We start from the raw sequence: 26,777 nt of genomic DNA, 5'->3' as shown, positions 1-26,777 counted from the left end.
GGCGTGCTTAACAAGGTAACCGAACGGTTCCCGAGATGGAAAAGCCGTCTGTTTACGCCACGAGTTAAGCCACGCACGACGACGTGGTGCACATCGAGCGAGCGAGGGTGAGCGTTGGGACGCCGGGCTTCCCACCAGCTTCCTGAACAACTCGTGAGATAAGTCGGATAACGGAGCGTTTCTTATTTAGGAAACAACCCAACATCAGCTAGAATTTTATAATTCATTAAATACATTAATTTATTACAAAATAGCAGAGAGGTGTTGGTAATTAGTTAACCCGACTTTATTAAGAAAAGTAAATACATCACTCACCTAAATTAGAGGCCTTGTGATTTGACCATCCGACGTGGTTGGTCCTCGTCCTTTTGATTGCTGTGGGCCGTATGGAGATGCCAGTTCTTTTCAGCTTTTCAGTTGTGATAAATTACTTCTTCCTCGCTGAGCCGTACCCGTTGCTATACCCGCGACATGACTAGAAGAAGAAAAGCTCGACCTCATGGCAACACCGACGTGGCCGAAACCGTGTCGCAGAACAGGTTAAAGCTGAGTGGTCGTTGCGGCGAGTGGGGCCAGCGATGAGCTACGCTCCATAACCGTCGACCACCCGCCCGCGGAGGTCCCGCGGGCACGTGGCGAGCCGGCAGGAGCGGGGCCAGGCGACCCCTGTAGCCACGTGGGATGGAAGTTGACGCGGGGCCCGGCACGCAAGGGTGGGGACCGCGGTCTCGCGTCGCTCTCCGCCGCAGCTGTTCCCCTGCCGCTGTTAGCCCGTCATACGTGTCGTCCCGCGAAAGGCGCCTCGTGCAGTGGCGGCACGGTTCCCCCAATCCGGCGGGTCCCGCGTCCAGCTGGCACCGGTCCGGACCTCCGCGGTTGAAATCATGGTACAAAATGAGGTGTTAAACAATACGAGCAGGTGATTTGGTTTGACCGCAATGAAATATTGTTTATAATTTTGACCTACTCGTAAAGCGTGGAGCACGACATGGCCCAACATTGGATGCCGAAAGTTGTAGTCTTCTTCGGCTTCAAGAATTGATGCGAGTGCATCTGCACATCTCTGGATCAAAGATCGGCATCAATTGGGATTTGAAGCTTTAGGTCAAACTATTTGTTTACATGGCTGCACACTGTTCACGGGCCACCCGTTGTTCATCAATGCACCATACGAACTCAGCGCCGGTAAATAAATCTCTCTCTCTCTCTCTCTCTCTCTCTCTCTAGCATCGACTTGTCCCATGGTGGTTTACGCGACAAGAAACGCATATGAGACGTGAAGTGTGATTCGAGGGTTGATGGTTATACGGAGAACGAGATAGGGATACAAGACATCATACCATACATACATGTGTCTCGACAGCTCATTGTTGGCAGAATCAATTATTATTTTTCTGTTGATTTCTAGTGTTTGGGACACGATCGATAATATATCGTTCGAAATTATATTATTTAAACCAAAATAATTTGATGCTGAATCAGCTAATAACCCTCCCCGATGTTGTTTAATCCTGAATCGAGCACTGCGGGAGTAGTCAACATCGTTGCATTCATTGTAGAGAGAGAAGTGCAAGAAGCATAAGTTTGCGTACAATAAGGTCAACGTCAAGGTAATGGACGAGCGGTTCTATGGGTGATGCCACACGTGTGAAATTATATCAATTAGATCAAATATGATAGCACCACTTGGAGACGAAAAATTTAATAGAAGTGGTAGAAAGTTAGGTAGCTCTATGTCCAAGTCGCCACTGTTATTTTAATGTAGCTTCATCAATTTGTGGGCCATCATCACACATGTTGTGCTGCAAAGTGAATCAAAAAATGGTTAGGGTTAATGTCAATAGAAATTGGACAACACCCGACTATTATTGCTATTCTTAATTATACTTTCAAATTTTATATAATATTTTTATAGAATTACAGTACTTTAATTCAGTAACTAAACCAAGTCATAATATATTTTTTTTCTCTTTTACTTAATTTGAACTTTGTCTATATTTTTTAAAGAGTTATAACTTTTATATTTGTTCGTTACTAAGAAAGGGTGAATTATAGTGTTTCTCGTTACTGAACCAAGACAGGATAACTTTGTCCAAAAGTTTGACGAATTAAAAACCTATGATTTCATTCAAAACTATTATCATCTGTCTTCACTGAGCTCGCATTAGCTCATGTGTAGCCCACATTATTTGGATGTCAAGGTGAAACAAGTCCAACGCAGTATAACTCGTCAATGGATGGGCAAAAAGTCAACATCCATCCCTCTCAATTCTCCAATTAATGTACATATGTATATATTTACATTAGCGATGCATGTTAAGAACCAAAACACGAGGACTAAACAAATGGCTTGTCCTTGTCACCCTCTTCCTTCGCTGATACGTTCTGCGGCTGTCTCTATGCTCTCGCTGCTGTCGGTGCTATCTGTATGTCTCTTTCTGGGGAATCATAGAGAAAACTAGGGAGAAAAAGTTGAGGGGTCTCTTTCTGGGGAACTGAGCGGGTACGGGTTGGCTGATCCACGAGGACTTGTTCGGTGGGGCCTGCCTCAATGGCACTCACCACTCTCGGCGAGTCCCACCGATACTTGCGCCGGGTATTAAAAAAGCAACAACGGACACCAGCTTTTGTACCCGTCCATGCCGCAAGTACGCCGTCGACGCACATGCAAGAATGACACGGCTTTAAGTCACGACATCTATGCTTCGTTGCCGTTCCTTTATTCTGGCCTCGGAGCGTCTTCTCCATGGAACCCGCGATGATGGAGGCGAGGTGAGACTGCAAACAAGTAGAGGAGTACTTGTAAATATTTACAGTAATTGGTTGGGAAATGAATCATATATGTAAAGAAATCATGCATATTGGAATAAATAGATTCATCGTAGCTCTTCACCCGAGACAATTTTGATAGCAAAAAGGGTCTCTAAATGAAGAACTTTGGAGACGCATTTCGTCGAATGGTTTGCCTAACACGCAAGAGTAAATGGTTTGCCAACCTCTCACGGTCACTGCCAACTCGGGGAGGAGTCAGCCAGCACATGCGAACAAGAAGCGCCACCGATACAAGAGTTTAGCTGTCTCACCGTGTGATATGTAGCACATCGATTAGATTATTGTCTCTGTCTGCCATGTTTACGACGCATAATTTGCATGCCAAGCTGACACAGCTCGGTTCACGGAAGAATCTATTATTATTTTTGTCTCAAGTGTGGTGATTTCTTTTCCTAACAAGGGATTAGGAGTTTAGTTAGCTCAGCTTGTAGCACTAGCAAACAAGATGAGATACAACAATTCTTACAATGAGGAGATGTCAGATCTTGGAAGACGAAAGGCTTTTGTCCTGAGAGAAAAGAAGCTGCAGTAAATCGTTGGCTTCCCTTAGGATTACAACAAACGCTAAGTTCCCATAGATAAGTTAGTAGGGGAGCATTGTATCATTATGGAAGAGGAGTAGCATGTCCTCTTTTTCCTTTTCTTTTAGTTCTGAGGAAAGCATGTCCTTCTATGTCAGCAATGGACAAAAAACGAAGTACTAAGAGCTACGTTAAGATCAGGAGTCCATGAGGCTTGTGATTGCACGTACCACTCATTGAATGTACAAACCATTAACTTTGAATGAAAAGACAAAGCAGTGGATGACATGACCTGAGAGTTACATGTGGAATCCCATCTAATATGACATGCATAACTCAAAGCTTTGTCTCCGAGCAGTACAACTAGACGAACAAATGGAAATATATAGATATGAGATGATCAATCTACTCTAAGCAGTCACCTAAATAATTGTTAGAATCGTTTGTTGTTGCACGATATTCACATAGCAACCTTCAAACTTTTAACGCGATCAACCTGTTCGACCAAATGGAGATTGGTAAAAGCTGGATCATGTGTCAGCAGTGACACCGATAGCTTGATAATTTATGGCAAAGTACAGATACGTAAACATGGTGATGCTGTTAACACTCGTGTGTTTTCACTGTCTGCTTAGAACTTGTGAGAAGCATCGGTAGTATATCTCCCATTATTCAAGCTTCATCAATCAGGTCCAACGAAGATGGCTTGTTACAGTATGAGAAACCAGTTGCGTTGTATCTCAACAGTGCTACTTATTTGACTGATAAAAAAAAATGACTCTTGTTATTTTTTTTCTCTCAGAAAAAGAGAGACATGATGATGAAAGTGTAAGCATAAAATTAGAATCATATTATTATATGAAATAAATTTAGTGTTAAAATTTAAAATTAAATAATAATATATCTATATTAGGATGTATATCTTTTGACATGATTCAGAATGAATTTATTTAATTCTTAAAATATGTTTTGTAGTTTGAATGCAGCAATAGTGATATGCAAAAGAGTATTAGATTCATCTTCTCCATTCTTCCTATCCTTTAGAATAAAGACTAAAATAAAATAAAAATAGATCAATAATCTTGATCATATCGTACTCCCTAGTAGACTTTATCTATTTATAAGTAAGAGCAAAGGGTTTAAGATAAGTGATTAGAAGAGTTTCTCTTATTAAGATCATTTTCTAAGGAATCCAACTTCCTTTTTATTAGTTGATAATCATAATCAAACATTCTTTTACCTAGCATATTAATTGATAAAATATAAAAAATTAAAATTAAAATAAATAAAATAAAATTTTATTTTAAAAATTTTTTTCTTATTACGTTCTAAAAATTTTTAAAAGTATTTCAGACATGACCATAAATCTTAAAACAAGTCATAAGTTCAATAAGTATAATAATATGTATTAAGTTCGATTACCAATGTGAGTTATAGCAATTGTATGTCATCAATGACATACTTCATTTCATATACTATAACACTATTAGTCTTTCCTAATGTAATACATAATGATCTTTATAATTTATCTTATTAAAATAATTTTATTCTCGTATTCAACTATAATATACATATACATAAATATAATCAGAATATAAAAATAAATAATTTTAATTAAGTAAAAAAAAATATTAATAATAATATCCACTTAAATATGCATTACCATATATTTTATGAGTTTCTCACTAGCTCTATTCTAACAACATATTTTTTAAATATTTTGGGCTATAAAGTTTTAGTAAATTTATCAATAAACATCAAAGTGATACTTAGATTCACAAATGATACTTATTATTTATAGACTTTTTCTATAATTACTAAATATTTTATCTCAATATACTTAGAACTACTAGAGCACTTATCATTCTAAAAAAAAATTATTATGGTATTATCATAAAATGTTTTTAAAAGGGTGATAATTAAGTCGATTATACTAAATCCTGAGATGAAATTTCACAAACATAAAACTTGATTTATAACCTTAAAGTATTTCATAAATTTAGCTTTTATTATTGATGATTTAATAAGTGATTAGTTTATACTCTTTCAAAAAAGTTTCTTCTCCAACACACATAAATATAAATCTTGAAGTGGACTTCCTATTTGGGGTAGCATCAAATACACAGCGAAAAAAAAAATTTAGAATTTCTCGTAGAAAAAGTTTCTCGTCATCGTGTGAAGATTGGTGCGCAAAAACCCGCAAAATCGAAAACTACGCGTATGTAAAAGATGTATTACCTAGGGAGAATGTATATTACCTAGGGAGAATGTATACCCCTAAAAACTTATAGATCTATGGAAGAGGATGAAGGAGGTCAACTGTCCTCCTCTCTAGCGATGATCTACATGATAGACGTTGCGAAGATGCTTCTCAAATCGTTGCACAATCCTCCTCTCCACACCCACAATATGATCAAGAGGTTGACCCTTTTTGCTGTCCACACTCCCCAAACTCGGGCTATTAGCTGAGGAGGAGAGGGAGAGAGGAGTATAGGAGGTGGTAGCCAAAAATGGTCTAGCCTATGGCACTTTTGGTTCCCTCTTATTCACAGAGGTCCCTATCAACTAAACCATAATGGATCTTATCTTATTAGATACTCGATCTCCATCAAACTATCCAAGCCTCTTAGATTAGTGAATCTCTACCCAATAAACTCTCATTGACTCTTATTGGATCTTATCCACAAGATCCAATAATTTAATTGCTTATTAGATATCCAATAAGATAGGGGCTCCAACGGATATCTCATATATGAACCTCTACTCGTCGCAACACCTACAATATGTATGTGACCCTCTAAGCCTAATATCAAGTTGGTTGTGAGTCATACTTGTCAGAACTCTTTCTGACTCATTGAATTATTATCTCTATAATAATTCACTCAACTCATCGACTATGAATGTACTGAGCCACTATGTCGTAGTCCCCAAATGATACATGAGAATCTAATCCATTGGTCATGTCTGTCTTTAGTTACCAAATATATATTCCATTATCCATTTAATATCCCAGAGATCATATACCGAGCATGGTGCTGTCAGACCCATACAATTTTTATTCGAGTCTCGCTCTAATCAGATTCTCCTATAGAACTTTTTTTCTCTCAATCCGAATAACCCTGACTAGATATTTGTCTAACCAAGAACATATATGATATTCTCTCATGAAATTAAAAGCCGATGATCCTCTATCGACACATAATTGCCCTCGTAAGGTTGGTTGTCACTCTCGATGACCAGTTGTGCTAGATCTGAAACTTCAAAACCTATAAGTTTGGTATCAAAGAGTGGATTACTCATATAGGACATCATTGATGTATCGAGTATAAGGATCAGATACACTACTGGGACGACGGAATCACTATCGATATATCATCAACCATCCAATGTTCTATCAGCGGATCGATTAGTGAACTAATTATCTAATGAGCACATGTATCCTTAGTACCCCCACACGAGCAATCAACTGCATCCATCATATAAATTGGTATACGTCATACCAATATATCCAGTTATCTCGATATCCTTCTCGAGTAACCTATGACTGAGATTTTTAGGGTCTGTGTTTAAAGGTAAATCGATCTCATTATCGTGATCTCATCATGATCTGATTTTCATTGTATAGATTCATATACATTACAATATATGCAATATATAATATAAAGTAAAAAAATATCAATAATAATAATAAGCAAAACGACTACGTAGCATGCCAAATGTGTCATCACTCACGTGATTGGCTTGTAAGGTACCTATGACTAACAATTATAAATTTTAAAATTTAAATATAATTTATAGAAGATTCACATTAATTTAGTTTAAAAAAAGTGAGAAAGGGGAGGGCATGTGTAGCTAACTAAATTAAGAAGTAGTGTATCACTCCTACTTGTTATATTTTTTACACTTATGACATTTTTTAATTGCATGCTTATCACATTATCATATTTTGTGTTAGCTAAATCTAAATAATTAAAGAAGAAAATGAGAAAATTTAAGAAATTAGAATCTTGCTGTAACCTATCTTAGAAAAGTTATTGATAGAAATAATCTTTTAATGTTTTTTATGAATCTAAGATGATGATATCAGATAGTTCTTCTGTGGCATCTTTTTATGCTCAGTTGAGTGAGATTATCAGAATTCTAGAGACTATGTTAAATGTGATATAATAATAATTTCAACAAATAAGAAATGATAAAGTAAGAACATTAAATCAGAATAGATTGGGAATAAAACAATTTAAGGAGCTAAGTTGTTCCTATTTCAATAATGAAGCTAATCCAATAGTGATAGAATAATGAATGATACGGATAAAGAAAATAGATAATGTATTAAAAAATTATTCTAATGATCAGAAGTTTTTTTTATCACCTTTATATTTGAAGGAGAGGTTGAATATTAGTGGAGAACAATTAAGAGAATTTTTGAAGTCATATTGAAGCCTATCACTAGGGTACTCTTAAAAAAGTTTAATAATAAGTACTTTCCATATTGCATCAAAGATAAGAAAAAATTGGAGTTCTTAAATATTATCTAAAGAAATTTAACATAGCACAATATGAAGCTAAATTCATTAAACTTTTCAGATTTACTACTCATATGACTAATAATGAATCTAGAAATATAGAAAGATTTGAAAAAGAATAAGGTCAATGATAAGTCAGTCAATATCAACTTTAAAGCTCCAAACATATGTTGATATGATTGATAGAGTTACGATAATCAAAAAAGTTATTGAGGATATTTAGAATATTAGGGACAATAATAGCAAGATCAAGTTCACAAACAACAAAAATAAGAGAGAACGAATCAAAATTTGATAACAATAGGGTTAAGATATCTAAATTTGAAAAGAAAAACCCACAACAAAAGATTCAATCATGTAGTGCTAGAGTTTTACATATTAAATTATAACTAGCATATCGATAGAAGCACAAATTATATATATATATATATATATATATATATATATATATATATATATATATATATATATATAAGATTAGTCAAAATTAAAATTGACTAAAGCCAAAAATTGGTTAAAATTTGACTTCCCCCAAATTCAATCAAATTGACCATCTTTAAAAACTCAAAAATAGATCTTTGACCAAGTTAGCATTGGTCAAGCGATCAAAAATTAAGTTGACCAACTCCAAAAATATCAAAGATCAATCGTTGCCCTAATTTTGGTCAACATAGGATTTTGACCAATCTTAGGTCAAAATTATAGGAATAGCTTGTCAAAACTTAAGGGTGAACGAAAAATAAAAAAGGTATTTGACCAATTAGGTCAACACCCGGATGATACACTCAATCATAAGGGCATTTGTGAACCTCTTTCCTAGATTGGTGGCATCCTTGCAACTGTCAACACTATCGTCTAGTGCCCAACCGTGCATGACCATCAAGCGTAGCCACTCAATGACACCAAATAGGACTATTGCCCTATTGCGCAGTTATCGCACCTCCGATCGCTACCTTTGCTGAGGGACCGCTTTGTCGTGACATCATAATAGCTTCTCTGCTTGTCGCAACTATCACCTACATGGATGTCTTCTACATTATAATAGTCACTTGCTGTGCAGCGCTTCAAGTGCTTTCGTCAGCCACTTGCACCACCCTCCATAGAGCCACTACATGCAGTAGCAACCTTTAACTACCTCAGTCTTGTGCACCTGAGTGCAACCACCTTCAATCGCAATAGTGCATACGACATCTAGCAACACCACACCCCCCTTGCATCTACCTATAGTAGCCACGACTTTTCATCACAACACTAAACATTACGAGACCATCACCCTCGATAATTGCCAAAACCATCATGAATCGATGCTAGCAATCGAGATTCTACGATTGTAACTTCTTACGATGCCATCGATAGTAATCCACGATATCATTTGCATGGGTAAGGAAATCTTCATCGCCCACAAGTGAATGACTATGACTAACTAGATAAACAACATAGATTAAATCATATTTCATAAGTGAAAGTCAATAATACAAATAGATCTAAACTTTTATGATATAAGGTATTTATTTTCAAAACAATATGCTACGATGCTAATTATAAGCATAAAATCATAATCATATTATTATGCAAAATAAATTTAATATCATAATCTAAAATCAAATAGTAATAGAACAAGATTAGGATGCATACCTTTTAATGCCCTTTAGAATATCTTTATTTGATTCGTAAAATATACTTTATTGTTTGATTCATAGGACACAATAAGAGTGATATGCAAAGAGAATTAAACTTATATTCATCTCTTTTTCTATCCTTCGTACAACTGCTATGAATGATGGAATAAGGAATAAAGAAAATTGAGAATAGATAAATAATGTCGATCGTGTCTATGGTAGTCCAAGAAATCTTATTTATTTATAAGTGAAAATAAAGGATTTATGATAAGTAATCTATTGATTGATCGATAATCATAATTAAACTTTAATTAAAATTATAATAGATTTGTATTTAATTAAATAATCCATATAAGCTAAAAGACGACCTATAAGGATGATAACGAGCAAACGTAGAAATGGCAAGCGATCACCAGGGCATCACAGTTTCTGCTAATAGTTCTGTCCATAAGACGCTTAATTAGGATCTAACCTACAGCTTTGAAGAATTCCCATGCAAACAACATGTCCACTTCAAGTTGTCGACACATAAGTTCCCGTGAACGAGAATAGGCAGCAGTGAAATGACGTGTGGGGAACGTCCTACTTGTCATCAAGCTTTCGTTACAGTATTCTTGATGGATTATGCAGTCTCCAGTTAGAAATAATTCGCATTTAGTAAATGATACAGTACTCTGACTGGGTGATGATCGTCGTTGGAGGTTGTTTGTTACAGTTCATCTGAATGCAGTACTGCTCTGATTGAATGCGAGTCATTTTAAGATCGGAGGAGTCTCCATTATTGGCTTACTGTTCCGCCACATGATCGATGAATTAGAGATTTAATAAAATTAAGAATAAACATGTAATCTTAATAACAGATTAGAATGATAATTAAGAGAGTTATCTTATAATCTTCTAAAAAATTTATTATAATATAATTAAAATTTTATTAAATTTATAATATATTTTATTTAATTAAATACGATCACATAATCTATACACCGCAGACGACAGACTCCCTTTCACTCCCTCTTTCTGAAGCTAATCATTCTGCTAAACACGGAGACAAGATAGACATGCAGTCCTATCAGCTGCTCTATTCAATACCCATTCTGTAGCTCAACAGATGACAGGGAAGCATGGGCCATGAGGTTCCCCATCACTGAACACTGAGCTAGAGATGCCATGCAACATGTGTGTTCTCGACACGCACCATTAGGAGCAAGAAACTGAGCGTTGCATTGGCATGCAACCCAATGCATGCTTGCGCGAGTTGGTTCTTGAAGAAAGATTACATGTTCCAAAGTACTTTATATCACCTTCATGTTTGTTGTCTCATGTTATTTTATTCAGTATTTTGTTGTGCAATAGGCATTACTGATTGCCTACTGTACAGTATATTAGTATAAAATCTTTAATTATACTATATGTAATATAAAAAAAAATATAATAAAATTAAAATAAAATAAAATAAGATCTAAATAATATTATGATGCGTACATTTTATTGTTGTTCAGAAGAATAAATCTTATCTGATCTACATACGCACTATCGTCGGATATGAGATATTAATATACAAAGTCGGATCTGAGATATCAATATACAAGGAGAACTAGATATTCCTTCTTTTTTCTTTTTATCATTTTACGGGACCACATGGATTGATTGAGAGAAAAACTTTAATCTCTCAGTTGCGTAGGTGTCTCTGTTTAGCTCTTAAAGGTCCTGTCTATTTATAGACGAGAACAAAGGGTTTAGGATAAGTTATTAGGAGAGTTTCTCCCATCAAAATTATCTCATAAGGAATCATAAACTTCTTTTCTATTAGTCAATAATCATAATCAGAATCTAATCATAACTATAATATATCTTACTTAATTAAATGGGATCACATAATCTAATCTATGTCACTGTAATCTCAAACTTAGTTGGCCTGATTGGATCATGCATGATCTATATTCTTCTCATGATTAATCATATTGCCAAATTCTTAAGACATATAGATATATTGAATGCTTTTCTAATAGCTTAAATATAAACATGAGGAGGAGGAGGATCAGATAGAACGGAGAACGAGCGATACGAATCTAATCGGCCTCAATACGGCCCAATAAGGGTAATCCCGTCTTATGGATTATATGGGCCGCTATATGACTGAAATTTTGAGAAGGTTCAGTCACACAAGTCGTCGAGCATTTCGCCTCTGCGGTGGGGGTCGGTCTGCAGTCAAATTGGTCGACTCTTTGCCTCTGAGGAGGTGCAAACCAACCCTTAGTCGCCGAACGAGAAAGGCCGTGGAAATTCCTTCTTGTTCCCATCTTGCCGCCGCATACTTCCCACCGTCCCCCTTGCTTTCTTCGTGGCTCCTCTTCATGGGCCAGACTCAGAGCGATGCCGCGGCCGCCGCTGCCGAAGCTGCGAGCAAGATGGAGCAGCCACCGCCGTCGATCGAACCCCCTCCATCTCCGGCCGCTTCTTCCATGGAAGCTCTGGTCGCAGGTCCTTCCTCTTCCTACTAATGTCGATCACTTTTAGCATCATTGTTCTTTTGCAAGGGTTACTTCTTTGATATTTTCCAATTGGTAGTCTCAACAATCGCAAACGCTTATCAGTACCCAGATCAGAAAAATTAATAGTGGAAGGGGTCACTTCACTTTGCTTGACACTGACAACATCTATTCGTTAATGAAATTTCGTATAGAATCATGCAAAAAAAAAAACATCTTCTTTGTTCAGTGTGTTAGGTTCAGTTGATGGTTCTATTAAACCAGTAAACTTCTATTATCAACTTCTTAACTGTATTTTGCATGATTGTCTACTGGTTTAGTTATATGTTTGTTAATTATAACAAATATCATGTTAATCAGGCAATGAAGAAGAATCAGAATAGAACAACAACAACAAAACCAATAGTCCCAACTATTTGGAATTGGCTACATAGATTTTTTTGCCTCTACTAAGATTTGTAAAAGGTTTTTTATTTAAATTAAGAGTATTTAAATCTTTATTTATAGTTTATGTTAAAAACCTTTTTGGTTTTCCTTTATCTCTCATCATATGTTAAATATTTCACATTTTCTAACTATTATATCTGTAGGTCTACTAAGTACATGCTCATATTATCTCAAACAATTCTCTCTCAATTTATCCTATATCGAAGCGGTACATAGTTGTTCACAAATAAAAAATATATATTTTTTTAATCTTTTCTATAATTTCACACATGCGTCTCATCATTCTCATTTCAGCAACATAAACTTTATGTACGTGTTTATCAGAATCAGAATAGTTAGAAATAAAGAGACCTATTATATATTAATTATCATGATAAATCCTGACTCTTTAGGAAGTAAAGATGTGGGATATGAGACTTCATAAATTATGAAATGGCAAATCAAATTTACATCATAGAATGGAACTCTGAGAATCCACATGAACCATTTAATTTATTAAAATTTTTAAGGTAACCTTTTTTAGGAAATAAAAAATCAATAAAACAATAATTAAAACTATATGGAGTTGAACTTATGTGCTATGATTAGACGGATGATATTTGAAATGATATCCAATTTGACAAAGATGGAATTTTAAGAGTCGTATTACTAACATTTGCAATTAACTCTATTAGGTAATAAATGTTTGTCAAAATCATGGTTAGTGCTGAAAGGAATATATAGCCATAATTTCAAAAAAGGTATATGGTGTGTATCTTTTCCTTTATCGATTTTTTGTGAGTTCTGAGAATTTCTTGGGGTATATTAACTGCAACATAAAACTGTAAGTTGATGAAAAGGACCTGCTCAGGTTTTGAATTAGAGGTGCCAATTTTTCAGAGAGATCAGGTCAGGCTGAGATGGGTATCATGGATGCATAGTGCTAACTCAAACTCAGGACAGGTTTAATATTTCACAAGTTGGACTCAACCAATATATTTAATGAGTCAGGTTGGATCAGGCTGAGCTAGCAGACTTTTACCTTGTTCTTTAAAGAGAAATCAGGTCAATTTGGCTGCAATCTTACCATCAGGTGAATATTTGGTTGACGCAGACCCAAAGCCACCTGATAATTACTTGATCTTGACCTGATCCGACATTTCAATTACTTTAGTGATCTGAAAATGGAGAGAAATGAAGTTTTTCAAGGAAATTATCTTCTATGCCATGTCTCCTTGTATGATTTTCTTCCTACTTTTAATGAATTTCGAGAATTACTTGAGAATGGAGAAAAATATTAAAATATTAAGTAATTTTTGATATGCAGAAGCAATGGCAACTGGAGACAATGACAGTGAAGAGGTATGCTATTTCCTTTTACATCTAATATTTATTCTGAGTTTCTATTCAGAGGTTTTATTGCCTATATTTTACTGACTAGCAAGTGAATGATCCATATACGTGAAATATTCTCTTGAATGCTTCCATAGTCACTGGAAGAGAAGGCACAAAGAGCATTGAAATGTCCATGTGTTGCTGACTTGAGAAAGGGTCCCTGTGGGGTTCAGTTTTCAGAGGCATTCGTCTGTTTCATTAAGAGCACTGCAGAAGAGAAGGTGATTATTTTCTTGAACTCTGCATTCTGATTCATTTTAGTAGCTTTGGTCGCTTTTTGCCTTGGCCTTTTTCTGGTTTGTGTCCTTTTAGCATTCACAGAAGGATATTGCTTCTTATTCTTGATGGAATAACTGAGGCAGGTTATGAATGCATAATGGACTTGATTTGGTTATGCAGGGATCAGACTGTGTGAATCCTTTTGTCGCCTTGCAGAACTGCATTAAGGCAAACCCTGATGCATTTACCAAGGATATTTTGGATGAAGAGAAGGAACCTGAAGAGGAGAAAGTTCAAGACTACAAGATTATACCTCCATCATGGTCCAGAGAACCGAGACCAAAGAACTGAGATGCTAAACCTCCTCACCATTTTCAAAATAACACAACCTAAACGACTGATTCATCTTTTCAGGTTTCGATAGTTCTTGCAGTTGATGATACACTTCACTTATATATTTCTGTGCATTAAAATTTACTATCTTTATTGTGGTAGCTTTGTTCAGCCTAAATTATGGAACCCAAGATCACGCAAATTCTATTTCTTGTTCAGAACTTGTTGCAATTCGTAATGGATTTTAGGAAGCTGTGATGATTAGCAGCATTTGAAGAGCAGCAACTTCTTTGAAGGTTAATAATGGTGTATAAGCTTGGCTTAAAGCGCCTTTCGAAAAGAGTATTGAATTGTTCAGAATTAGCTTGTATCTTCTCTTCAAATTACGATTCTTCTTTGACAATATGTAGTGATAAGGTATGCTTATTGAGTTATATTGTTTTTAGTGTCACAAGTAATTAATTTCATGGTGATTGAACAACAGATGCTGTCTTCAAATCTAATAGTTTGTAACTTAAATGTGAAGGATTAGTGCATATATGTTCTTTTAATAGAGGAGTGACCAGGGAAGCTAAAAAGTCATAAGCATGATTCATCCCTCTTTTTTTTTGGGAGCTATATTGACTCACAAAAGTCTTGTGCACTGGATTCACCCTTTTAATTAAAACTAAATCACTTCCGGATAAATTATGACAAGTGAATGAAAGCTAAGTCTAAATTATCATTCAAATCTCTCCTAAATTTCAAGCTTAATAATTGACAATATACCACCATAATCAAAACCATTTTTTAACCATGTTTGTAAAGCACTATGCAGTAGTCCTCATCGAGCCAACAATATATTTGGCGGATGACGTATAATTCAAGCCGTCATCCTAAAAACGCCGATGTCGACTCTCCATGCAACCGAGTAATCATCAAGAAAGGATCACTCCTACCCGTCTGTAGTGTTGCTTGAAGGCAACGAAAGAGCACCAGCACTGCGTGTTACATTCTTCATTCCCACCACGACTGTTCCCATAGGAGACACAGTCAAAACAAGAAGAGTCCAACTTCTTAGCTAACTCTGACCCTCTTTCCCCCACTGTGACATCGATGGGGTGAAGGGGGGGGTCTGTGAGTTGGTGCAACCATTCCCACCACAAAAAGAAGCCCATTGCGTTGTTGGCCAATACAAGGAAAAGAACAATTCCTTACCCATCCTAATTCCTTGATCCCTCCGCTTCCATCACGACTCCATGTCCCACCACATCGAACCTCCCTTGCCTTGCACACCTCGGCAACGCATATGTTAAGTCCGCCGAGTCTCATCCCGGCACCAAGAACGCCGCTTGCAGGTGGCATGATCCCCTCGAAGACTAGGCCACATGAATCTGATGTTGCTGCTGGTAGCTCTGCTGCTGAAGTCGGCCATGCCGGCATCCGGTGGCAGCTTCGAGGAGGAGGAGCTGTACCACAACGAGCGTAATGATCTGATCCAGCTTCGCGACTCGCTGACCTCCGCCATGAGCCTCCACTCCAACTGGACCGGCCCTCCTTGCCACAACCACCGCAGCCGGTGGCTGGGCATCACATGCTTCAACTCCAACGTCGTCGGCCTCGCTCTCCACGGGATTCAGCTGACGGGCTCCCTTCCATCCACGGCTCTTCAGAACGTGTTGCAGCTCGCCAGCCTTAATTTCAGCGACAACGCCCTTCATGGCAATCTTCCGAGTCTGCAAGGCCTCGTTCATCTTCGCGCTGTGTCCTTCGCCGGAAACCGTTTCTCGGGATCGATTCCCGCGGAGTTCGTCGCCTTGCCGAACCTGGCTCGGCTGGAGCTCCAGGATAATGTTCTCAGTGGAGCAGTTCCGCCATTCGATCAACGCACAATGGCGGTGTTCAACGTGTCTTACAACTTCCTCGAAGGCAGCATTCCCAACACCTCGGTCATGCAGGGATTCCCCAGCACTGCGTTCGATCATAACACGCAGTTGTGTGGACGGCCATTGGCAAAGCCATGCCCCACCGCTCCTCCTCCTCCTTCGGTCTCCCCTGTTCCCCCCCTCGGACGTGCAGGCGGCACATTTTCTCCTCCTGCCACGTCATCTAGCAGCAAGACATTGAGACCTTGGATTCTTGTTCTGGTCGCCATTGTCACAGCCACGATTGCCTTCATGGTGATGTTTTGCTTCCTGTACTACTCGAAGAGGTATTCTAAGAAGGCCAAACAGACAGCACATGTTCCAGGTATAACACTACAACCTTCAGAGTCCAAATTCTGGTCTGTGTTCTACTTGACGGAAGAATCGATCACCGCATTGACAGAAAAGGAAGCAAAAAGCTCAGAGAGCGTAACAGAGCCAAAGAAAATCGTAAACTTGATGTTCCTGGACAAAAAGAAGGCGACCTTCGACCTCGACGATCTGCTGAGTTCTTCCGCGGAGGTGATAGGGAAGGGGCTGCTGGGGAGCACCTACAAGGCGACGCTCGGGTCGGGTGCAGTCGTCGCCGTGAAGAGGCTCAAAACCATGCATGGGATGAGCAAGAAGGAGTTTGCTCATCAGATGCAGCTGCTTGGGAAGCTGAGGCATGAGAACCTCGTGGATATCATCTCCTTCCATTACTCCAAGGAGGAGAAGCTTATTATCTATGAGTACGTCCGTGGTGGAAGCTTGTTTCAGCTTCTTCATGGTAACCACTCTTCTCCTACCTCTCGCTTAAAGAGCAGAAGCTAATCCATGGTTTTATGGTGGTAGATAACAGAGGTGAAGCAAGGGTGCCTTTGAAATGGGCTGCGCGCCTAAACATAGTGCAGGGAATAGCGAGAGGTTTAGCTTACCTCCACCAGTGCATGCCGTCTCACAGAGTTCCTCATGCAAACCTGAAGTCCTCCAATGTCCTCATCCTCCATAGAAGCATGAACTACTACTCCAAGCTCACGGATTACGGCTTCCACCATCTCCTACCTTCAAGTCACAGCCACAGGTTGGCCATTGGGAGGGCACCAGAGTTCTCTCATGGTAAGAAGCTCGCTCTCAAGGCCGACGTCTATTGCTTCGGTCTAGTACTTCTGGAGGTCATTACCGGGCATGCCGCGGGCGATGGGGAAGAAGATTTGCCGGGGTGGGTGAAGCTGGTTGTCAACAACGATTGGTCGACCGACATCCTCGACCTGGAGATAGTGGCTGAGAAGGAGAGCCATGGAGATATGCTGAAGCTGACGGAAATTGCTCTGCATTGCACGGAGTTGGAACCGGAGAGGCGGCCGACGATGAGCGATGTGGTCAGGAGAATTGACGAGATCAGAGGAACCAGCAGTGGGAGAAGATGATGCTGCATGCCATCGAAGTGCTTGCATTGCATTGCATTGTGGTCCGGAATTCGAAGTGTACTGTACTATTACAGCTTGAGTCGTTCAGATGGAGCATTATTATTCGAGGGAATAAGAGATTTACTTGTGCACGCAGTTGAGTGATGTGACCTGCTTCTTGCAGTCGATCCGGGGCCGACCAAAGATGTCGTGCTTTCTTACTTTATCGCACTTATTCCAAGAGAAGTGATGAAGATGAGTAACGAGGCTTGGTAACACCTCAGTTGTGGTGCTCCAAGTTTTAGCCTCCGCTCAACAACTGTGGATTCGAGGTGTCCAACCACAACAACTCATGCGAATCATCTGTAAGTGACGTGACGTGGTTGCGGATTCGGGTTTTGACTAGCATGCCACATGACTACATGTCGATGGTGGCAATCATTATCCTGAACAAAGTTTTCATATTAGTTTGATGATTATGATAATGGTTCTTATTTGAGTATTGGCAACAACAGCTAAGAACATCTCCCTTTCAATACTATCATTCCTCGACCTCTCCTCTAACCGATGTATCAGTCATCAAAGTCTCCCATGATCAGTTGTAGAAAGGTTGCCTGCTTGTCCTACTGCCTTGCAAATAGACACTCGGAGAGGATATTTCTTACAAATTTTGAACAAATCTTACAAATGGGATATAACAGAGCAAATCTATTCCACATAAGTTTTCATAGGAAAATCTTAATCTTAAGATAAACTTTCCTGTTTCATAATGCTATCCACCCAGACCAATGATCATTGTCGGGTTGAGATCTCCCTCTTAGTAGTTGGTAGGCACTTTTAGGAGTGGATTGTCTATCTGGAGTTGAGATCTAGATCCATCTATCATCAAAGAGAGCTACAGGAATATATATACTCAAGATTCCCTCAATCAAGCAAGGGTGAAAGCAAGACTTAAGTAGCTCAAGGTTCCATCCATTTTGAGTAATTAAATCGAAGGCAATAGAGATAGAATTAAAGTAATCAATATTAACAAGCGTCGACCAATGGCTAATAGGTAAAGTTTGAATCCAAGGGTTATTCCAATAATGAGTCTTACGACCATCTCCTGCATATTTTTTTGAAACCAAACTGGGTGTCCATAAGAAGTTTACAAATGTTGGCCAAGTCTAAGAACAATCTTTACTTCCACCCAAATCCCAAGGATTTTTCTCCCCATACTTGATTCGTAAGATCCTCATCTAAAGCTAATCAATATTATTCAAAATTGAAGACAATCGCTTAGCACATATGGCCTTCTTAGCAATCTTAATGTCCCTTTCGTTGAAAAATCTGGAAGAGCATCGTGTGTTTAGCGGAAAAATAAAACAGAAATTAATTTTTTAAAAACAGATTTATATCAAATCATGTGCGACGATCGAGAGTAAAAAACTCGTCACATCTAAAACTATGTAAGCCATGAGATGATATCACCTAAGGGAACTTATATATCCCTGACCTACAAATCTCAATTTGTGGATGAAGGAGAACTCACGTTCTTCTCTCTAGCGACGATCCACACGGTGGATGAAGTGGCAACGCACCTCCTCTCACGACACATTCTTTCCTTACTTTTGTGCACTACCATTACATAGTAGGAGTAGTCCTTCTCACTATCCTCTCACACTAGAGAGGGGTAGTCAGCTACAGAAAAAGTAGGGGGAGGAGTTACAGAGGTGGTGGCTAAGGGGTCTAGTCTTATAACTCTTTTAGTCCCACATCATTTTTTATAGAGAGCTCTTGCTAATCCTAATGGTTCCTATCCTATTGAGTATTAGATCTCCATTCAATTACCATAATATATTAGATACTGGATCTACATCCAATTATCCTTAGCTTAATGAAAATTGGATCTATATCTAATTATCCACTACAAGTTGAAATTCACTCAACTCATCGACTATAGATGTATTATGCATCAATTAGATTTATCTGTCTTCACTTACCATGTATCTAATATCTCAGAGACTATATACCAAGTATGGTGCTATCAGATTTATACAGAATCTACTCAAGTCTCACTCTAATCGGATTCTCCTAGAGTTTGATGCTCTATCGACACTTAATTATTCTCGTAAAGTTGGCTACCACTCCCAATAACTAGTTGTGTTATATAATGTACCAATTTATTCGATTATCTCGATGTCTCTCTCGAGCAATCTATGACTAAAAATATTTAGGATATGTGTTTATAGGCAAATTGGTCAAATTATCATGATCTCATCATGATCTAATTCTCATTGCATAAATCGAAGGACATCACAATATATTTATCATCCAATATAAAGTATAAAAATATAATAATAATAATAATAAAGACTGTACAAAGTGTCACATGTGCCATCACTCGCGTGATTGGCTTGTAGGGCACTTGTAACTAGCAATCTCTCACTTGATCTAAAGTCAATCACCTATAGGCGTAATCCTCATCAAACCCCTATGACACTCAAAAATAATATGAGATAATAACTTTGTTAGTGGATCCACGATGTTATCTTCAGATAAAACTATTATGTGTAATCCTCATCAAACCCCTATGACACTCAAAAATAATATGAGATAATACATTTGTTAGTGGATCCACGATGTTATCTTCAGATGAAACTATTTTCACTACTACATCACCATAGTCTACGATCTCTCTGATCAAATGGAACCTCCTCAGAATATGTTTGGACTTTTGATGAGACCTGAGTTCCTTCGTTTGAGCAACCGTCTAGAGATCTACAGGGATTTAGGGATATATGATCACCATGGGCTACGATCTCTCTGATCAAGTGGAACCTCCTCAGAATATGTTGGACTTTTAATGAGATATAAGTTCCTTCGCTAGAGATCTGCAGGGATTCAGGGATATATAATCTCCCTAGGCCTAGAAGAGGATGAAGGAAGTCAAGCACCCTCCTCTCTAGCGGTGATCCACACAGCAGGGCTGCGATGATGCTCCTCAAAACTCCAAGCTTGTTATCTGAGGAAGAGAACGAGAGGAGAATAGGAGAGGCAACCAAAAAAGACTCTAGCCTATGAACCATTGGTTCCTTACTATTTATAGAGGTTCCCTATCAACATAATCATAATGGATCCAACCCTATTGGATATTAGATCTTCATCTAACTACTCAAGCCTCTTAGATTAGTGGATCTCTATCTATTAATCTCTCATTGGCTCTTATTGGATCTCATCCATAGGATCCAATAATTCAAGGGCTTATTGGATATCCAATAAGATAGGGGCTTCGATAGATATATCATATATGAACCTCTACTCATCGCAACGCCTACCATATGTTTGTGACCCTCTAGGCTCAATATCGAGCCGGCCGTGAGTCATACCTATCAGAATTTCTTCTGACTCAGTTAATTATTATCTCCATAATAATTCACTCGATTCATCGACCGTGGACGTACTAGGTCACTACGCCGTAGTCCTCAGATGATACAAGAGAATCCAATCCATTAAACATGTCTATCCTCCGTATACTTATAGTCCCTCATCCATCTAATATCTCATAGATCATATGCTGGCATAGTGTTGTCAAACCCATATGGTTTTTGCTCGAGTCTCGCTCTAATCGGATTCTCCCGAAAAACTCTTTCTCTCTCAATCCGAATGACCCTGGCCAGAGATTTGTTTGAGCAAGAATATATGAGATATTTCTCTCATGATACCGAGAGTAGATGATCCTCTATCGATACTTAATAGTCTTCATAAGGTTGGTTACCACTTCCGATGACTAGTTGTGCTAGATCTGAAACCTTTAGAGTTATAAATCTAGTATCAAAGAATAAAGTACTCATACATAATATCCTTAGTGTCTTAAGTCTAAGGACCAAATATACCACTAGGACTGCAAAATCGCTGTCTGATAATAATGCATAATCAATCATTCAACATTCTGAAAGCAGATCAATCAATGAACTCATTTTCCAATGAGTACTTGCACTGTATCCTTAGTGTCCCCATACGAGCAGCTATGAGACTAGCTTCATCCATCATATGGACGTGTATACAGCATACTAGTTTGTTCAGTTATCTCGATATCCCTCTCAAGTAACATATGATTGAGATTTTTTAGTATCTACGTTTAAAGGCGAATCAGTCTCATTTTCGTGATCTTATCACGATCTGATTCACATTGCATAGATTCATGGACATCAAAATATATTCAAATAATAGACAATATAAAGTGAATAAATGTCAAATAATAATAAGTAAAAAGACTACGTGTTAAGTCACACATGTCATTATTCATATGATTGATTTGTAAGGTATCTATGACTAGCAAGAAAGTGATCCATTGAGATAGGATCTCATAGTCTTTGAGGAATTGGGTGAACTCTATACTCAAGTACTCACCTTCTCGATTTGATTGAAGAGTCATGATACTCTTTCAATTTGGGTTTCTACCTCATTCTTATATTCCTTGAATTTCTCGAAGTAATTAGACTTATATTTCATCAAGTACACATATTTATACCTAGAGAAGTCATCGGTTAATATAATGAAGTAAGAATAATTATCTATGGCTTGAGTTGATATGGGATCACATACGTCACTATGTATGAGTTATAGTAACTTAATGGCTCTCTCTCCAATTTCACATATAGCATAAAGAACTGACTTCTCTTTCTTGATAGTACTCTCAACCTCCCTCAATATATTGAGAAACTCAATGAAAGTCACTTTAAGCTCTTTCATGTTAAAATTCATAAAGAATTATGAAAAGGAATCTTGGAGGAACTTAAATATGAGATCCGGACACAAGCTATCTTCTAGAACCATTCATAGACCTATAAACTTTTCTATCTACTCAATCATCTTAAGGACATGATTTTAAATTGATGTTCTCCTAGTTATCTTAGCGCGAAAGAGATTCTTTGATATCTCATATCATTGAGTCCTTCCTTGTTCCTCAAATAATTTACGGAGATATAGGAGTATGGATCTAGCATCTATCTTTTTATGTTATCTTTGTAACTTGAGAGTCATGAAGTCTAGCATGTAATACTAAGTAAGAGTGGAGTCGTTTATATACTTGAAGTGAGTGATCTCATTCTCACTTGCCCATTCCTCGGGTGTGAGCATCATTGTGTCAAGGACATACGTGATTTTCTCCGTAATGAGAATAATTCTCAGATTACGGAGTCAATCCGTGTAGTTTAGACCAGTGAGACGATTGATATCAAATATACCATGTAAGGGATTTGAAAGTGATATTCTTCTGAAAATAATGATGTATCAAAAAGTAAATAATATGTAAATTTTAGATTTTATAAAAATAATTAAGATATAGACTTTATCTTAATCTACTCCTACTATTTTTTTACGAAACACATGACTCCCTCCAATATCCAAAATCTTTGATTTCTATCGGGGATTTAGATTCAATCGGCGTCTTAATATAATCATGAGGGACTCGACCAATCACACTAAGCCCAAATAGTATGCAACTCTTACTAATCATAACTCCTTATGATTTCTGTCCTGTTCGACCTCCGAACTATGTAGATGACTAATGGGCACACCTCTCTGTGGGTGGCATCAGGGAAGGACGACTACAAGGGTGTCATTTGTCAAGGCTGAAGCCTATATGGGATGAGCAAGGGATGGTCCCTGGGTTAGGTATCTGGAAAAAGGGAAAGAGGGAACTAGGCCATGCCACCTAGGGTTAATGCTCTTTGTCGCGACCATGCGAGCCTTCCTGAAATCATGGTTATAGGGGGTGACAAGTTGCTTGCGACAAGTGAACCAAAAAGGGGAGAAGGGGCGATGGACTTTACTATCGAGGATTGATGCACCTTACAACGAGCTCATGCGGTCTTCCTAAAGATCAAGGTGGGCAGGGGTCGGTGGATCATGCTCTTGTCGACACTTGTAGGGGAGGGGAACGGGCGCGAATTCTTCTACCCATGTCATTATTTAGGTGACGGTCCCTGACTAGATGAGTTAGTTTTTAATACTTAGTCATTACTTTCTGCTAAACATTGAAAAATACAAACAAAAAATAGAGTTATGAGATCAATTTTTCAAGCAAACTTAACAAAAAAAAAAAAAAAGCACTTCATGGGTTCTTAGATTAATGAATGCAAAGAGTAAAGTTCTTTATGTGTGCTCAATGGTGGAGAAGATTCTTCCTATCCATCTTAAGCTACGGATACTTAGTAAATTCTCATGCTGTTAATAAGGCAATCATAGATCTCTGATTTCCTGATAAGAAATCGTGTCCGACTCAGTAAATGGATTGGCTGAAGAAGCTGGTAACATACATGTTCCTTTCAGAACCCTGATTGCTTTGTTGGAAACACTGCGATTTAGCTTGATCCGAAGCAGAGATAGCCCGTGCAGCGCGAATCATCAGGTGTGTGGTTCTTGATTCTTGCATGCTTGAGGACCAGTGATGACCGTCTCCTTCCCATCCATTACTGCCAGAGCTTCTGCAACTTTTGCTGCTTCCAACACCCAAACTATCCCCCGAGTCATTAAAACAGGACAAGCCATCAGGCAAACTGCTACGAACTGATGGGATCCTCTGTTATCTGGAACTTTGACGTTAATGAGACCAAGTCGACCTGATTGTTGCGTTGAACAGGAAGCGAGCGCTGCTCGTCGGAATCATGGCAGCAGTTGTAACGCTTTGGTGGCGCAGGATCGTCCTTTGCGGCCCGAGAAACGATCGTCGACGAGAAGAGAGGAGAAGTTTCACAGAGAGGAGAGCGATGGTGCCCGCCGAAAACGAGAGAATTACTCATGGCGTGGCGTCGGAAGCAAACCATGGAATGGATAGGAAGACGGCGGACGGAGGGAAGGAGGACGACTACGTTAACTGGTCGGCTGTTCGGTCTTGCCGGGACGGCCAAGATCGGATATTGGCCGGCAACTGCTGTTAATGTCGAGAAAACCGGACCGGTCGACCAGGTGAACCGGGGATTAGACCGGCCAATTTGAGGAACGGCACGGTCGAAAGAGACGGAATGGCCGACTTGCGTCATGCTGGAGAACTGCTTGAGAAAATGTCTCAAAGAAGGGTTGACTGCCATACATACACGGTTTGGTCGCCCTGAATGCAACGTGTGGATGAGTGGCTGTTGCATAACTTTTGAGAGAAAAACTGAAGCTTTTTTTGCTTAGGATGAATGAAGTTAGCAGCATTAATCCAGCAAACTTAGGCAAGGAACTGAACTACCTCCTTGCTCGTGTCATTTGAAGCTTGGTAGGCACAGGAATGGCAGTAAACCTCGGTGTTGGCAACCCATAAATGAGAGTTAGGTGAACACCCAAAGAGGTATCTACAGGCTGCAAGTGTCGAGGAATGCAAGAAGAAGAAGAAGAAGAAGAAGAAGCACATGCAGGAAGATGTGATACCCAAAAGAAGACGTCTATTCCAAACCGGTCGATGATTCTGTCCAGGAACCTTCACAGGAAGTTGCCAAGACACATCTTTGACTCATCTGCAGTGCACAAGACAACAACATGATGATGACCTACACACAAACCCATATGCTATCGCTCATGAAACGTTACCTCCAAATTTATGGGCAACGACATCAGTTGGTGCACACGAAAGCTAATCTAGTAGCCAGCCATTAATGGAGCATCCGTACATATTCGTGCACCAGTTTGATACCTCCAAGAAATGATGCAGGATGTAGAACATGCAATGCACGTAATACAGACTTGTACAGGATAATTCTTCTCACAAGAAAGCATTTTTTGAGCATGACGATGAGCATCATGTTGCAGGGAACCGTGTGAAATCTACTATGTGTGACGTAGATGCTCATGCTTTGTCGCTGCATTTGCCTGCCGGTGGGAGGTTTAAATGCATATGCCGAACAGTATGGCCATATATTGTTGCAGTTATTGCATTCTGGTTTGCACCTGTGGAGAAAGGAGACGTCAGATCAACATGATGCATGCTTGTCGTATTGAAAGCAGCAGAAGATGACATGCACCCAAGAACAAACCACTTGTCTTGCATGCATAATGAATTTTAGTTGGAGGATTCATGCCCTAGTTTGTAGGGAAGGCTCAAGCAATTTAGATTTCATGAGTTATAAGCCAACCCATTCTTAATGACCACTTTTTCCCTGAATGACCAGCGATTATGCACGTATACTCTCAGAAGGAAGAAGAAAAAGAAAACAGCTCTATAGCAGGATTAATAGTTCTACATTCAGTTAATGAACATGTTAGATCAAAGTCCATTAGTCTGTAAGATTAAAGGAGAAGAAAGAGAGACAGTGACCTCGTACCATTTGTATTCAATTTGACGTGCTGAAGGTTGGGGGGGTTGTGAAGTTTAATGGTGAGAGGAACAAGGAGAAGAAGCTGGTTAGGGCATTAAGATGCAGATGGCCTGCCCATTACGTGTCATTCTCCTACAGTCACAGACATCTGGCTATGGATATACAGTGATGATGTCTGGATCATATCATTGCAATGGATCTTTTGATTCTTCAAACCAATGGATCTTTAAGCTTCCTAAGTTTTTTCATATATTTTTTTTCGTAAAGAGAAAGCGATGAAGATAGACTTTGATCTTACTATTTTGAATACAATGTATTAATTAAATAGCTTTAAAATTTTGGAACCCTCTATAAGTTATTTGGTGGGACAATTCTCTTTTGATAGTGTAGACAAATCTCGTGGGATTTTTTTTTTTTGTTTCCTGTAAATTTAAAACAATCTTTTTAGAACTGTTTTCCTTTTTCTATTTTGCTTGATAATTTGTGTCTTAAAATTAAATAGTATGGTTGCTAAAAGCTAAATGTAATCATAAAAAATATTTTTAAGCAAAAAACTTTATTGAGTGGGGACAAAAATAAATGAATGCTTTTGCTCTTTTGGGGTCCTAAAGGTGTGATCTTTCACTAAACAAAGGGTAGCGTCGTGTCTCAAGATGAACCTAACAAAGCAGGTTTACCCTCTTGATTACAATGACATTTGACCTAAAAGAATGGCATACATTTTATTTTTTGTTTATTGATTATGAACCATAAATGTTCTCGTCCTCGCAGGTCAATCAATGTGTTATAAATAGGGAATTGGGTCTAAAGAAAGTCCAATCATGCATGCATACCTTATCAATTGCA

General features: G+C 38.4%; 2 protein-coding genes across 5 annotated transcripts; both read left to right on the top strand.

The window, feature by feature from the left end:
* Nucleotides 1-11,649: 11,649 nt before the first annotated feature.
* On the top strand, nt 11,650-14,840 carry LOC103985727 (mitochondrial intermembrane space import and assembly protein 40 homolog). Of its 4 annotated transcripts, none has more exons than XR_671752.3 (5): nt 11,650-11,976; nt 13,738-13,772; nt 13,901-14,026; nt 14,205-14,438; nt 14,577-14,840. XR_671752.3 is itself a non-coding variant. In XM_009403528.3 (4 exons), the coding sequence occupies exons 1-4, from the start codon at nt 11,850-11,852 to the stop codon at nt 14,373-14,375; spliced, it is 459 nt and encodes a 152-aa protein (XP_009401803.2). In that variant the 5' UTR covers nt 11,650-11,849; the 3' UTR covers nt 14,376-14,840. The 4 variants fall into 4 exon arrangements, 1 of the variants encoding a protein (XP_009401803.2); XR_001977987.2 differs by having other exon boundaries at nt 14,530-14,840; XR_671751.3 differs by having other exon boundaries at nt 14,520-14,840.
* Nucleotides 14,841-15,620: 780 nt separating this feature from the next.
* LOC135638581 (probable leucine-rich repeat receptor-like protein kinase At1g68400) lies at nt 15,621-17,801 on the top strand. The gene is made up of 3 exons (XM_065151751.1): nt 15,621-16,586; nt 16,665-17,030; nt 17,096-17,801. The coding sequence occupies exons 1-3, from the start codon at nt 15,725-15,727 to the stop codon at nt 17,668-17,670; spliced, it is 1,803 nt and encodes a 600-aa protein (XP_065007823.1). The 5' UTR covers nt 15,621-15,724; the 3' UTR covers nt 17,671-17,801.
* The last annotated feature ends 8,976 nt before the right edge of the window (nt 17,802-26,777 follow it).

Source organism: Musa acuminata, chromosome BXJ3-5 (assembly GCF_036884655.1).
Source record: "Musa acuminata AAA Group cultivar baxijiao chromosome BXJ3-5, Cavendish_Baxijiao_AAA, whole genome shotgun sequence".
NCBI classification, from domain to species: Eukaryota; Viridiplantae; Streptophyta; class Magnoliopsida; order Zingiberales; family Musaceae; genus Musa; species Musa acuminata.
This window is presented reverse-complemented; position numbering and strand designations above follow the sequence as displayed.